Source organism: Vulpes lagopus, chromosome 3, assembly GCF_018345385.1.
Source record: "Vulpes lagopus strain Blue_001 chromosome 3, ASM1834538v1, whole genome shotgun sequence".
In the NCBI taxonomy this organism is placed as follows: domain Eukaryota; kingdom Metazoa; phylum Chordata; class Mammalia; order Carnivora; family Canidae; genus Vulpes; species Vulpes lagopus.
The window spans coordinates 112,516,054-112,532,672 of NC_054826.1; the positions used below are offsets into that span (position 1 = coordinate 112,516,054).

Here is a 16,619-nt window from a genome sequence, read left to right on the forward strand (position 1 = left end):
CAGCGGTTTAGCACCTGCCTTTGGCCCAGGGCGTGATCCTGGAGTCCCCGGATCGAGTCCCACGTCGGGCTCCCGGCATGGACCCGGCTTCTCCCTCTGCCTGTGTCTCTGCCTCTCTCTCTATCATGAATAAATAAATAAAATATTTTAAAAAATAAAATAAGATTTATTGATATGGTTTTTTAAGCAATTTAACTATTTTTTATTTTATTTTTTAATATAGAATTTTCTTTTTTTTTTTTTTTTAAGATTTTACTCATTTATTAGAGAGAGAGAGAGGCAGAGACTCGGGCAGAGGGAGAAGCAGGCTCCATGCAGGGAGCCTGATGTGGGACCTGATCCTGGGTCCCCAGGATCATGCCCTGGGCTGAAGGCAGCGCTAAACCACTAAGCCACCGGCGCTGCCCCAATTTAACTATTTTTTAAAATTTAAATTCTGAAATTATTTTATCTTCAGGATAATGAAATATAGTTACTCATCTTATGCTTCATAATAAGCAAATGAATAGGATTTAAGCAAATGATCTTATAGGCTACCTGTGATCATCAATCATGCTTTAACTTTTTAACTTTCAAACTCTTTATCTAACTTGGTTACTGACTTCAACTAATGAGGTCACTAATGCTTTATATACTTAGCCAGTTGGGGGTAAATCTACTCTAGGGCCACAGACTACAATCCATAACCCACTTAGCAAATGTTAGCTAGAGTAAGGTTGACAGTATGTTAATGGCTTAGTATAATCCATCATCATTACTGGGAAATATCCCCAAACATGTCACCTTTGACATGAAGAACAGCACTTTCATATAAACATTTGGATAGGTTTCCTGGTACTCCCTGCTCTTAGTGGAAGGCGGCAGCAATCCAAGTAAGTAGCAGGGGCACAGTACAGTGTGTATGTTAAAAATGAAATGGGGTACGGGGTCTAACACAGGACATATCCTAGTTAAAAAAAAACAGACTGCTTTTGATGACTGTATAATAGGTAAATAATCAATTGTATTATATCCTATTTATCCAATGTAAGAAGAGATTAATCCATTTAATTACATAACAACAATTAGCTACTATAAATGTCTGTCCTGGTAGGTGTTTCAGATATATTAACTTTAGTTCTTAGAGCCACCTTGCAAGGTAAATGGTATTATTCCCATTTATAGATGAGGAAACCAAATCTTAAAGAGGCCAAGTAACATGCCCAAAGCAACATAGCTGGTAAATGGCAGAGGCAGAACTTCAACTGAGTTCTGACATCAATCCCCAATCTATTTTCACTATGATTTTCTTAATAAAATAATTGTTTAAGAATTTATCGTACAGGGTGGCTCAGTCGGTTAAGCACCTGCCTTTGGCTCAGGTCATGGAGCCCTGTGTCAGGCTCCCTGCTTGATAGGGAGTCTGCTTCTCCTTCTCCCTTTGCCTCTGCCTATCACATCCCCCGTTTGAGCGGTCAAATTTTTTTAAAAAATTAAATCTTAAACAAAAGAGAGGCACACATCAAGTTAAAAATATTTTGCACCATCTTAAACCCTAACTGGCATATAAATTTTTTTTTCTCCTTACTCTGTCCATTATGGGTCCCCCTCAACAAACAGTAATCATACTAGTGCAGACTCACAGCCCTTTCCATTGAATGAGGACACTGGATCCAACTTCTTCTGTAACACCTTGTTCCCCCCTGAGAGAGATCATTTACCCATTACAAATTCCTCATCTCCCCCATGTCCATTCCCCACCATAACACACCACACATATCTATGAACTTTCATGCACTCAGACACACCTTCCTGGTCTCCACTGATTTAACTCTGTCTCAGGCTATTTCACCTGAGGGAATCCCTTAAACATACCATTTCCTGCAAATTCTCTTGTCTTTCTCTGATAGGCAATTTGGAAGTAAAAAAAATGACAAAAACTATTGTTGACAAATGTAAATAGAATCTCAGTGAAGCACCTAATATCACATAGCAGGAATGTCATAAGTTTGTTTTTTTTTTTTTTTTTTATTTATGATAGTCACATAGAGAGAGAGAGAGAGAGAGAGAGAGGTAGAGACATAGGCAGAGGGAGAAGCAGGCTCCATGCACCGGGAGCCCGACGTGGGATTTGATCCTGGGTCTCCAGGATCGTGCCCTGGGCCAAAGGCAGGCGCCAAACCGCTGCGCCACCCAGGGATCCCAAGCTTTTTTTTTTTTAATTGAAATACAGTTGACACTCAATGTTACACTAGTTTCAGATGTACATTGTGATTCATCAAGTCTATACAATATGCTGTGCTCACCACAAGTGTGGCTACCCCCCTGTCACCACACAACACTATTACAATACCTCTGACCATAGGGATCTCAAAGCTTTAAAGTCAAATTGGCAAATTAAAGGATCAGAGAAATAAGCTCCCTTTTCTTAGTCCTTTTTATCTTTTTTTTTTTGGGGGGGAGACTTTTTATCTTTTTAAAAATGCTATTAGCAATGCAACTGTACTGCTTTATACTATTTTTTTGTTGTTACAGAAGTGAATATTTCAGCTACAACATGGTCTTACCTAGTAATCTAACTCCTGTATTGATCCAGGAACCAACATACAACCTACAAATTAACTTTCATCTTTTTTTTTTTTTTTTAGAGAGAGAGAGAGAGAGAGAGAGAGCACATGCATGAGAGGTGGGGAGGAGGAGAGGGAAAGGATCTCAGATTCCCTGTTAAGTGCACAGCCCAACATGGGGCATGATCTCATGACCCTGATACCATGACCTGAGCCAAGCTCAAGAGTTGGACACTTAATCAACTGAGCTACCCAGGTGCCCCTCATCTTAGTATATGTATGTACATAAATATATATTATATATTATATATATATGTGTGTGCGTGTATATATATATATATATATATTTTTTTTTTAATCAAAGTTGGGAATGATAGGATGCCTGGGTAGCTCAGTGGTATGATCTTTGGCTCAGGGTGTGATCCTGGGGTCCTGGGATCAAGTCCCACATTGGCTCCCCCCTCGAGCCTACTTTTCCCTCTGCCTGTGTCTCTGCCTCTGTGTGTCTCTCATGAATAAATAAAATCTTTTTTAAAAAGTTGGAAATGACTATATGGTAGCTGAGTCTTGCTTCCAAAATGAAAACCAACTGATAAATGTAAAAAAAAAAAAAACACCTGCATTCCATGAATATGTAGCTACTAAGCAATAATTTGATCTATGTAACAACATAAGTGTTATGCTAGTAAAAATGAGTTAAGATTAGGAATGGCAAATATTACTCTCTTTAGTCCATTTTTGCCTGGATATTCTATTCTGACTTCAAACATAACATGTCTGAACCAAACGCATCACTTTTGCCCATAAATCAGCTCATTCTCCAAAATTCCCAATTCTGTTCTTACTCTAGGTTTAAAATCTTAGGGTCAACCATAACACCTTCTCTTTCTTGCCATTTACAAGGCTAGACAGAGTGCTACCAAAGGTATAGAGATCAATAAATCATATTCTCTACTGTTAGGTAACTAAAAAAAAATCTACCAGATTTCTACTAGAAAACAGGCAAGTGACACACAAATAACCATGATATAGACATGCTACCATGAAAAGTGTGTGAGGTATTACCAAGGGGTTGGTGTTAGGGGTGGGGGGATGACTTTGAGGAAGGGATCAAAAAAAGTTTTTACAAAGATGGCAGTTGAAATATACTTAAAAGATGGGAAAGGCTGATAAGACTGGGCAGAGTGAGAGAGCATTTCAGTCTGAGAATAGATAACACAAACAAAGATGTAGAAATAAGAATACAGATTGTATTTAGGAAACAAAGTAATACTAGAGGAGCTAAAACACAGATCCATGCAGGGGAAAAAGTAGGATCTAAGGTTGGAAAGGTAAGATAACGCCATATTGTGAAGATACTTGAATGCCTTTATACTGTGGAAGATTGAAGAGTCACTGACGGTTTCTGGTACAAGCACATGAAGTGGTTAATATCCAGGATTTTGGAGCTAAACTTCCTGGGTTCAAATCTCAGTTCTTCATATATCAGCTGTGTGACCCTAGGCAAGTTACATAACTTCTCCGTATCTCTGTGAAGGCTAATAACAGCATCTATATATGGATGTTGCAAAGGTTAAATTAGTAAATACACATAAAGTGCCTAGGAAAGTGTCAAAAAGTAAATACTATATAAGCAGTTGTGATTATTGTAACATTTATCCTTTAGAAAGATGAATTTAGCAGCAATGTATAGAAATGGACTGGAACAGAAATTTCCCTGCTTTTACTCATGTCATTTTACCCTCAAGGACATGCACTGCCCAAATCTTCAAAACTATTTAAATATTCATCATTAAGCGTATCTTCTGTTAAGTTCAAATGTTATCTCCTCCGCGACCACCTGGGCAGAAATCACATATTTGACACATTTCTTACATATATAATTTTACCTTCCCAAATAGAGTGCAGGTTTATTGAAGATAAAATACTTTTTCATTTGCTTACACGCAATCTCTAAGAATATTTAGTACACTTCCTTAGAGGTCTCACGTACTTCAATAAACATTTGTTGTGAGGCTGTCTGGAATAAAGTCCAGTGGTATAGGAAATATTTATGGGAAGATCTAAGAAATATGCATAGTAAATTAAAGATTTTATTAAAATGAATGGTACTTTTAAAATGAAATGGTGATAAGCGAAATGGTCTTAGAAATCTTTGCCTCTTAAGTTAGTGGTCTGGTCAGCAGAACCAACTTGAACATGGCCTGTTTTTGAAAAAAAATCTTCTATATTACAGCTGAAAGTAGACCCAGTGATGTTCCAGGTAAATAGCTTACTGTGAATACATCACAAATGGGGAGACTCTGTGAAATTTTGCTCTCCCATATTCTTTCTTACCCAACCAACGCATTTATCTTTACTCCTTTTTAATCTCTAATGATAGCAGTATATAGTCCCTGGGTCAACAGGGACTATATTAAAAGTCAACAGCTGCCTTTTTGCTCAATATATACAACAGCCAAGTGTCAAAATGCCACATGTGACCTTTTATTTATAGCAGAGCTAGTACAAAGAGACATACAAAAAGGGCAGCCTTTTCTCCCTAATTAAAAAAAAAAAAAATAGAGCAGTAATTCAAAGAAATGTCACTTTGCTTTGAAACTGGAGTCATACATTGAAACCTCATGTAAGTAAATTACACATTTTTGGTATATACTCATAAATACATGTATCAGTGAGAGTAACACCCAAATTCATATGCTTCTCTATTTTGTCAACTCTAAGGCAGTAAGTCCCAATCATCACATTCTACTTGCTCATGGAATATCTGGTAAGGATTCTCCTCCCTATAATTTACAGCTAATGAGAGAACACAGAGTAAGGTTTGCATACGTATGTTACTGAAAGGTGTCTTTGACCCAGAAACTTATTTTTAGGCACCTTGATAATCGAAGATTCCTAGGTTCCTTCATGGCTATTGTTTAACCTCTCCAGTATTTCAATAAATATTAGTTTTTCTCATCAGTTTGAGCCAACAAAGAGTGAAATAATATAGCCACTAGATCCAATCTGTTGTTATCAATTTTATCAGGTGATGTAAGTATTAAACTTTTTAGCAGCCAGCTGCTAGATGGGCAAAGAATTAGAGAAAGCACTTGGGAAAAATCGTGTAGCTCTAGAGCTTGAAAATAAAACATTCTGACAACCAAAAAGATATGATGTCATGTTTACATAAATCATCATAGACAAGTAAAGCTGTAAATATGAAATTTATACCTATATACTGTCACTGCTGTCACTTTATAACCTAATCCCCTGGGTTATTTAGGGGGTATAAAATAAGGTCACTATGTAAATAGTTATCCATTCAACTAATTAAGCTCTTATTTACAATCCAACAATAACAATTTCATAAACAACAATACTTCATTATGTGACTAAATCTCCCCTATAAGGTTATAGAATACAGCCCACTGCTTAAATGTGCATTAAAATGAAGTATGGAAAAAAACCAAAAACTCACAGTTGCATTACAGAAGCTAATGACAACTAGACGAAATTTTATTCCATATCAAAGATTAAATTTTCAGTTATGCTATTTGCCAGGTCTCTATAAAGAAGCGATCTCATATATCCAAACATATTTCCAGGCTTTGAGGTGAGATTAATTGACTCTTGATATCGAACTGTGAAGTTTATAGACCACCAGCTCTTAGATATATTCCTTTAAAAATAACTTCTGAACTAAAGGATTTTCACAATGCACTGTGGTTCTTACTCCTTAACCTACAGGAAAACAGAAAGCTGGGAGTCTGAGCCTGCATAACAATTGGAAGGGTTGAAAAAAGTATTAATCTAGTCTGAATGATATAATTTTTATTAATAAAAAAACTCTCAACTGCCACTTGTTTAAAATTAATTACACGGCTGGTAAATAGCAGGACTGGGATCTGACTACATGTTGGTTTTGGTTTCACTCCAAAACCCGTGTGCCCTTTCTACTACAGCTAGGCTGCCTTTCATTTAGAAAGCCTCTTCAATCTGCTCCAGAGACATAGAAACCCAATGCACGTCTTAGTTTGAGTGCTTGTATGTGTCCCCTGAAGTTGATATTACCACTACAATGGACTTTGTAGTCTTTCTTTCTAGATTGGACTTGGCTTTCAGTTATACTCAAATACAGACATACCATGTTACCTTAAGTGTCTCTTCTAAAAATATTTTATTTATATATTTATTGAGAGAGAGAGAGAGAGAGCACGAGCTGGGAAGAGAAGGAAGAATCAGGCTCCCTGTGAGCAGGGAGCCGATGTGGGGCTTGATCCCAGGACCCTAGGATCATGACCTGAACTGGAGGCAGACGCTTAACTGACTGAGCCACCCAGGTGTCCCATTCTTAAGTCTCTTTATGGAACAAGGCAAGCTGTAAGGAAGTAAGACTGATGGGATGTCTGGGTGGCTCAGAGGTTGGGCATCTGCCTTCAGCTCATGGCGTGATCCTGGGGTCCTGGGATAGAGTCCTGCCTGCATCAGGCTCCCTGCATGGAGCCTGCTTCTCCCTCTGCCTATGTTTCTGCCTCTCTCTCTCTCTCTCTCTCATGAATAAATATTTTTTAAAAGGCAGACAGGAATAAAAATGGGAATATTAAAAAAATGTCTGGACTTTTTTTTTTTAATTTTTATTTATTTATGATAGGAACACAGTGAGAGAGAGAGAGGCAGAGACACAGGGAGAGGGAGAAGCAGGCTCCATGCACCGGGAGCCCGACGTGGGACTCGATCCCGGATCTCCAGGATCGCGCCCTGGGCCAAAGGCAGGCGCCAAACCACTGCGCCACCCAGGGATCCCGAGCACGTGTGGACTTCTTATACAATAATTATGACTAACACTGGAGCATTTTGCTAGGTACTAGACCATGTGCTAATTCCTCATATGCCATGGTTTATTTCCTCACAACCACACTGTCCCCATTTTATAGCTGAGAAATCAAATTACATGCCCCAAGTCATAAAACTTATAAAAAGGGAATCCAAGAATCAGATCTAGATATGGCTGACTCTCAATCCTGGGGGACTATTTTAATTTTCCTCTGTTGTAACTCCAATACAAACCCAGTATTTATCAGAAAAGAGGTTAAACAACAACACTACTGTAGGTCATACCCTGCTGAACAGCGGAGAGCTGATGTAGACAACACAGTATTCCAGCTTTCAAAGCTTTGGCTCTAACAGCCAAGTGACAGAATTTAAGAAGTCTGGTCAGTCTAATAAATGGAATGGCATCATCACTCTGTCATTACTTTTTCAGAATTTCCTGCCTTTTAGGGATTTCCATTTATTCCTGGCTTGTGTCCATGTTCTTGGTCCCAAATTCCCCTTCTTCAAAACTTTTAGGCCTACTAGCTTATATCCTTTATCCTGAAGTGCCTACATCCCTGTTGATAGTGGTAAAAAGAGAGGACTTCTGGAATGAAGGCTGTAAAGGAAATAAACGCTTTGTTCAGGAAATCTCATCTCATATTAGAAAATCTGGCCTACACTGTGAAATTTACAGCATCATAAATGATTTCAAGCTTCAGGTATGTCCTGTGAACACTATAAAAAAGACTGGTCTTTGCATTTTTATTCAAGGTTCTCATTATTTGCTAAGTACTATATATACTGATAATGTCACTTTTTAAAAACCCAAATTAAAAAAATGAAGTATTATTTGAAAGGAAGTGTACTGGTCCAAATGTGCAACTGATGAATGGATAATGGAGAAATTAATTTGACAATAAAAAGAAATGAAATACTAATATTTACTATAATAATATGGATGAGCCTTGAAAACATTATGCTAAGTGAAAGAGGCCAATCACGAAAGACCATATATTGTATGATTCCATTTATATAAAATGTTCAGAATAGGTAAATTCTGAGACAGAAAGTAGACTGGTGGTTGCCTAAGAACAGGAAGTTGAGGGGTGATGGCTAAGGGAGGGAGTTTCTTTTGGGTGGGGGTACTGAAAATGTTCTAAAATTGATTGTGGTGACAGTGGCACAACTTTGTGAATATACTAAAAGCCACTGCATGCACACTTTAAATGGGTGAATTTTATGGTTATGGGAATTATATTTCAGTAAAGCTGTTTTTTAAAAAGCAATTTACTGGAAAAAGATTCAAAAGGCCATTGAAGAAATTTTGTTAATGCTTCTTAAAGAATACAATCTCAAGATTTTGTTTTTTTTTTTTAAAGATTTCATTTATTTGAAAGAGAGCATGCATGCTCAAACACGAGTAGGGGGAGGGGCAGAAGGAGAGTGAGAAACTGATGACCCCTTCAGCAGGAAGCCGGAAGAGATGTGGGGCTTGATACTAGGACCCTGAAGATCATGACCATCATGACCTGACCAGAGCTGAAGGCAGATGCTTAACCAACTAAGCCACCCAGGCACCCCCAAACTCATGACTTTTGCCCTCTTAGGCAGAACCAAATTCTGTCCTTCACTAAAAGTCATGTCCAAAGTGATAAAATGAAGTTCTGGATAGACTACTTTGTTTATTTTATTTTTATTTTTTTAGACTGCTTTGTTTAAACTTGATGTTTCAGAGCTGCTTCGTGGTAAAGCACCTTTGTGATCACTGAAGTTTCCGTTCAGGGGAAAGTGCTTCCTGTTTAATAATTTTCTAGTATTTAATTTTAAAAGTCTGCTTGGATGGCTTATAATTTTAATGTCTTAAACCAAGGACCCGAAATTGCCAGTACCCACTTACAGATCTTGAACTCTTACATGACAAATGTCAAGCACCCTATCTGAGGTTTACCAGGATTTCCTGTGGACAGGGCAGTGGGCAGCAGAATGGGAAATGACACCCTATTCAAATCTTTCACTTCCCCAAGCTCCTGCCAGGTTTTATGCTTGAGCAGAAAGAAATCTCTTCCTCACAGAAGGTCAGCCATCTCCTAGGTTTCAAAGCCTTTCTCCCCCATGGCGGATAGGGGTAGGGATGGGCTGTAGAATAATGTTCTTAGCTTATCTGTGTCCCCTCACTTAATCTACAGATAAAAGCCGCATTCTCCAATATCCACTTTATCAGTAATAAAATAATATTTTGGATCCTAATTATTCTTTTTTCCCTCAGTTCAGAATATAAGCAGGAAAGAGTGTGTTAATTACTGTGATTCCTAAACATTTTAACATCCAATCTAAACAATTTAAAAAAGAACAAGAATGAAAATATCAGGAATAACTACACTAACTACAACAGACTACAGAGTGAATGTGATAACCAACTGTACAGAGGGAAATTCGGATTAGACATAAAAGAGGAGTTTCTTTATGTACTGGAAGAGACTTTTGGAAAATATTTGGAAATCTTCATCAAGAATACTAAGCAAAAAGAAAAAAGAAAAAAAAAAGGAAAAAAAAAGGAATACTAAGCAAAGCTATCCCAGATGATTTAGGATAGTATAACCCCGGGCAGCCCCGGTGGTGCAGTAGTTTAGCACCGCCTGCAGCCCAGGGCATGATCTGGAGACCCCGGATCAAGTCCCACATCAGGCTCTCTGTGTGGAGCCTGCTTCTCCCTCTGTCTCTCTCTCTCTCTCTCTCTCTCTCTCTCTCTCTTCTGCATCTCTATGAATTAATAAATAAAATCTTAAAAAAAAAAAAAGGATAGTATAACCCTAAATGGCCACTAAAATCCTTGCTGTAAAGGGATGATAACTCCATAAAGGGATCTCTAGATCATTTTCATTTATCAGAAGCAGCTTTGCTGAATCGTTGAGCTTGTTAGAATTAACTCAATACAACTAAACCTTTTCTCTCCACAAAAATTTGTCTCTTTAGGGATAAGAAAACAGTGACAGTGAAGTTAAAGGATTTGTACAAACCAAAAGACATCACTTTAAGATTAAAAAAAAATCTCCTTCTTTCCTTCTTCTGAAATCTGGCAAGAACTTCAGCCACTTAAGAATTTTTATCTCTGGTAAGTAAATAAAAAGATATGCATAAATAAGGTATTAGTAATACTTCAATGAAGAGTTTTCTTGAAGGGAGTCTGCAACACTGAAACTCAAATCTCATGAGCAAAGCACTGACATGTGGGAAAAGACGTGGAAATGACTATTCCATATTGGCCAAAATCAAAAAGCATAAGAAATCAAACCAAGTCATGGATATTATTAAGTTGCTTTCAAAAACTATAAAGCACTATGTAAAATGAAAGATATTGCTACTGATGTTGAGTTCCAGTAACCAGAAGACATTTGACCCAGACACAGAATTATGCAATTATATTCACCTACCATTTAATATTTCTTATTAATAGGAACCACTAGGATCCTTACTAAGGAGCCCCTCCCCATGTACTTTCCTCATACATATAATATCTACCTCTGTTTCATTATATCTTCAATAGTTAGTGCATAACTTCAAGCCATCAGTACAATTTCAGGAAATGTTACCACATACAGATGAAAAAAAAAAAAAAAAAGGAATGTATTTTCTCTGTATGTGCACCAATACAATAAAAATGAACTAAAAATTCTGCCAGTACAAAGCATAGTCCACAACCTTATGATAATACAGTTTATTAGTCAGGATTTTAGGAAGTTATCCTGTTCAGTTTTTTGTTTTTGGATATTTCATTTCCTTCTGTGGTAGTTCAAGTAGAAACTGAAGAGTAAAGAGACCAGAATATGGCAAGGAAAGGCTAAATGACGAAGAACAGTATAGGAGTGATCACAAAGTCCTATGCCAAGAGGGAAGATGAATTTGGCTTGTGCGAAGCCTGGTCATATTATTCTTCATATTTCCTTATTTCCAAGAACATCTTAAAAAGAAAATGTGTCAGTTTTCACAGTAACAAGTTCTGAGCTTTAATTTCAAAACCAGAATTCTAACATATTATAAACGAGACCAGCAATACAACAATATCTAACTTTTAATGAGCACTTAGTATGTGTCAGACTGTTCTAAGGGTTTTACATGGACTAACTCAACCATCATAACAATCCAGTGAGGTAGGTATTATTAATATCCTTGTTTTACAGAGGAAGCACTGTAAACAGAGAGGCTAAGTAACTTGCTCCAAATCAAAGAGCTAATAAGTGATGAAGTTTGGATTTGAATCTTGAAACTTTCTATACTAGTTCACTGCTGTGGTTTTCAAATTACATCTGCAGAAGCTTTCAGCTCTAGGAGTCAATTTTCAAAATATATTTTGTCCATTTAAAAAAATGCAGTAAAAACACCACAATCAAAATATGCTGTATTTAATGCACCGAAGGGAACCAACACATTAACTTTTTGCTGCTAGGCTGTCACTTCTGTGCAGATCTTAAAATAAAACTAGTTAGTCCTGTCACCTCTGCAATCTTATTTGAACTTCCTGTAAATGTCCCACTAAATTGGAAGATGTAATTCTGTCCAGAATTTCTTTAAAAACTCAAGACTAGATCTGTCTGCTCAGATAAAAGTGTACATTGAGCATACATTTACTGTACCAGGCAAAGTTCAAGTACGTCTTATCACAGCACAAGTCAACAAAGGAACTTCCCATTTAAGTTTTGGGGGGCTTACAGTCTGACATACTTAAGGTAAGAAACATAGTTAGGGGGATCCCTGGGTGGCTCAGAGGTTAAGCGCCTGCCTTTGGCCCAGGACGTGATCCTGGAGTTCCGGGATCGAGTCCCACGTCTGGCTCCCTGCATGGAGCCTGCCTCTCTCTGCCTGTGTCTCTGCCTCTCTCTCTCTCTTTCTCGCTCTCGCTCTCACTCTGTGTTTCTCATGAATAAATAGAATCTTAAAAAAAGAAAAGAAAAGAAACATAGTTAGATATGATTTTGAAAAATTTCCTACTATTCCTACCATCTCCTGCAATTATTCCTCTTCCAAGTTACGGAATAGTTAATTGAAGGGTATCCTGAAATGGTTAAGGGAAAAAGGAAAACTGTTAGGAAAAAGTTTACCTCCTCCTCTACCCCATTTTAGTCACACATCCCCACTGTCACTTTGGACCAAAATCTCCTGCCTTTCCACGTTGATATATCAATCATTCCTAGTCAGGTCTTCGATTCTATTGGGTCTACTATTCCACTGACCATATACCATCTGCTATTCATTGACCAATACATCAGCTCTTTCCTTTATTCACTTTTACTTTTGATCTAGCTGAGAATCCATTAGCCATCATTACAGTGACATTTTGGCCAATACGTTAAATACCTTTGCTCCTCTGTCATTTTGCTGCATTTCATTGGCAAACCCCAAATGTGAATGAAACCTTCTATTGGCTTTCACCATGCAGTGGTATCAAAGCAGTTGAGCACTACTAGAGGAGGTCGCCAAGATACATGGCTTATTACACTATATGTTCTAGACCACTGACTTCATTGAGGCTTCCATGCTGCTAGACAATCCTGCTGGATCACTGGTTGGCCTTTCTCTGCAACTATTTACTTATTTCAAACATTTTCAGTCCTTGAACTTCTGTTCCTCATCTCTGCAGCAACTCACAGCTGAAGACTTAGTCTACCAATATGAAGGAGTTATTCCTGTCCTGCACAGTTGAAAATTCATGCATAATTTCTGACTCCTCTAAATCTTAACTACTAATAGCCTATTGACTGGAAGCCTTGCCAATAACACAAATAGCTGGTTAACACGTTTTGTAGGTTATATGTATTATACATTGTATTCTTAGAATAAAGCTAAAGAAAAAGAAAGTGTTAAGATAATCATGAGAAAATACATTTACAATACTGCATTTATCAAAGAAAACCCATATAAGTGGACTAGTGCAGCTCAAACCCATGTTGTTCAAGGGCCAACTGTGTCTTTTTCCATGGACAGTTACTTTGGGATTCATGTAAAAGCACTTTGCAAAAAGCATCTTCTCTGCTAGAACAGTGAAACCTCTTTACCCCTAAGTATATAAAGCCTCAAAGAAAGTCTCATAAAAGAAGTCACTGCACATATAGTTTGAAAACAACTGTCCATGAAGTGGATGTCACACATATAACTGTATAAACTAACTAGTAGTAACATTGACACTGTCAAAATTTTCAGAAACAGCCCAATTTCATCAAATTCCAAACCATCCCGACACTTTCTTATACACCTTACAATTTTTTTTATTTTTTATTTTTTTTATACATTTTTATTTATTTATGATAGTAACACAGAGAGAGAGAGAGAGAGAGAGAGAGAGGCAGAGACATAGGCAGAGGGAGAAGCAGGCTCCATGCACCGGGAGCCAGATGTGGGATTCGATGCCGGGTCTCCAGGATCGCACCCTGGGCCAAAGGCAGGCGCCAAACCGCTGGGCCACCCAGGGATCCCCTACACCTTACAATTTTTAAAAAACTAAGATATAACTGACATATGACATTGTGTACATAAGGCATACAATGTGTTGATTTGATACATTTACATATTGCAAATTTACCACAGTAGCATTAGCTAACAGCTCAATCACATCAAAATAATCCTATATGTTTTACAGCTAAGAGCTCTGCTAAAACTGTAAAGGCAAAAAAAGGAGAGTTTTTTCGCGTGTTATTTTAATAAGCCGTAAATCTGACAGCATGATTTCGTGTTACTAGATCTAGATGGAGGAGAGAAGGGAGGAAGGAGGGAGCAACAAATGTCCCAGCTACAGCTTTTTTAAAGAGCTAAATATATTGCAGGATAAATACAGAACCATAAGTAATACTTAAGAAGTAACTTTGACAGCACAGTGATACATTTTTATAACAAATTATTCACGGAGGGAGTCTGACATTCCCAGCCCCCAATACTCCCTTCACCTGCACTGAACAAGCGGTTAGAAAACAAGCTCATTCCTTCATTCTGATCAGCTCTCCTGACAGCTGTGACATTAATTAGAGGTTTGGTCTCACAGGTCTGAGTGAGTATGTGAGTATGTGTGTGACTGTGTGTGTGTGTGTGTGTGTGAGAGAGAGAGAGAGAGAGAGAGAGAGAGAGAAACAGAGAGACAGAGAGACACCCACAGAGAGAGAGAGAGAGAGAGAGAGAGAGAGAGGCCGCCAAGATGAGAAAAACCCTGCAAGGGCATTCACCTGGGATACCCTTCAGAAGGATGCCTACTTCTTTCCTGAGGGCACCACCTCGTCTCTGCTGCCTACAGCTCCGCGGTGTGACAGCAGGCACTGCTACTGCTGCTGGGCTGCTTGCAACTCTAATGTGTTATTTAATTTTGTAACTACTATTAAGATCTCTAAAGCGTTTTGTGATGCGCTGGAATGAAAGATGCTCCATAACACGAAGTTTATTATTAGTATTATTATAGCTCCCGGGCCTAAAATAAAGCAAAATTATAACTACACAGACTTCAAAGGGAAAAAATTCGGAAGCCACATGCGTCTTAAACACTGCCAAGCGGGGCTGGGGACCCCCCACCCCCGAACCCCGCACCCAGCACACCAGCTCCCTCAGCACCATTAACCCTGTCTGGGAGGGACTCCTGGAACCCGGCCGCGGCTCCTCTGGGGTCCGGGGCCCGCACGTCACTCCCCGCGCGGCTTTCCCGTGGTTCTCGCTTTTGCCTCACGGGCTGCGTCCCTCGCGGCCCCGGCTCCCCGCCTAGTTTCTAATTCCTTCGCAGCCGCCTCAGTTTTCTTCCCGTCTCCCACCCGGACTTTCTCCCCCTGGCGCGCCGCCTCCCCTCGCCCCGCCGCCTCTATCCGGGACGAAGCTCGTTCCTCCGCGGTCCCTCAGGTCCGAGTGACTGTCTCCCCGCCACCCTGCTAGCTTCCCCGTCCGGGAGCCGCCAGCGCAGCCCGGGGCTCGCCGCCCCTCGGCCACTTTTCCTCAGCCTGGGGCTCGGCTCTCCTCAGCCCCAGGGTGGCGGTCGCGACCGCGCGTCCTGCCCTCCGCCCGCCCTCCCGCTCGGCCCCCCGGGCACCCCCCCCCGCCCCCGCGGCCCCGCTCGCCCCTCCGCCCCCTCCCTCCTCAGGCCGGCCCCCGCCTCGCACCCTCCAGCGCCGCTCCCCCTCAGCCGGGTCTCCCCTCCGCTCCCGCAGCCCCTCAGCCAATCCCCCGCCCGGCGCCGCGCGCGCCCGCCGCTCACCCGCGGACTCCCCGGTGTTGATCCAGTCCGGGTTGGCGATGCTGGCGATGGCGAAGATATCGGCGGCCAGAAAGAGGCATCCTGAGATGATGGTCAGTTTATCCATCTCCCCGCCCCGCTCCCCCCCCACCCCCCGAGCCCCGGGCAGGCCGCGGCCTCACGCCTCCCGCCCCATGGGCCGCCGCCGGGGCCCGGAGTCCCCGCGCCGCCGCCTCGCGCCCCCTCGGCCCCCGCGCGCCACTCGCGCCCTCCGCGCGCCCGGGACCAGCAGCCGCGGCGCGGCCCGCACAGCCGGAACCGCCGCCCGCCCCGGAACTGCTCGGCCCGCCCGCCCCTCACCCGGAAGCGAAGCCGCGGCGCTGGCGAGGCCGGGCCGGCCCCCGGCCGCCGTGACCCTGCTCGGCGCTCCCGGCCCCGCCGCCCCTCCCGGGCGCCCCGGGCCCGCCCGCGTTCCTCCGGCCTCTCCTCGGACTCCCGCCTCGCTGCGCCCGGGGCGAGCCGCCGGGACCCGCCGCCTCTTGGCTTTCTTGCCTATAAGAACCACACCGCCGTCGTCGTTAATGAGTGTTTCGTGACAGGATGCCCCTCGGTCTTTAGCCTTCCGGAAGGGAGCGGGCAGGCGTAGGTCGGGGAGCCTGCCCAGAAGCTCGCGGCCCCGAACGGCCCCCGGCGCCTCCTGGCGGCCTCGCCCCCTCGGAGCCGTCGGCCCGGGGCTGCCCGGGTTTGGCATATGACTGTCGACACCTAGTGGGGATGCCGGCCTGGACCTGCGAGACCAGGTTCCCACTCTCCGAAAGCTTCCGTCCCGGTGGGGAAGAGACCGACACGTTAACGTTTTATCTTTAAAGATCGTTTCAGGGCAGCCCCGTGGCCCGGCGGTTAGCGCCACCTTCGGCCCGGGGCGTGATCCTGGGGTCCTGGGATCGAGTCCCGCATTGGCATCGGGCTCCCTGCATGGAGCCTGCTCCTCCTTCTGCCTGGGTCTCTGCCTCTGTGTGTGTGTGTGTCTGTCATGAATAAATAAATAAAATCTTAAAGAAAAAAAAAACATTTCA

At 41.6% G+C, this 16,619-nt stretch overlaps 1 protein-coding gene across 2 annotated transcripts in view; it reads right to left on the reverse strand.

Annotated features, from left to right (window-relative positions):
* The window catches only part of MOSMO (modulator of smoothened), a 65,040-nt gene extending 49,245 nt beyond the window's left edge, over nt 1-15,795 (reverse strand). For both annotated transcript variants that reach the window (XM_041747904.1, XM_041747905.1), the window contains exon 1: nt 15,565-15,795. In XM_041747904.1, the coding sequence (XP_041603838.1) occupies nt 15,565-15,670 (106 nt within the window). In that variant the 5' untranslated portion in view covers nt 15,671-15,795. The remainder of the gene's footprint in view (nt 1-15,564) is intronic.
* Nucleotides 15,796-16,619: the final 824 nt, after the last annotated feature.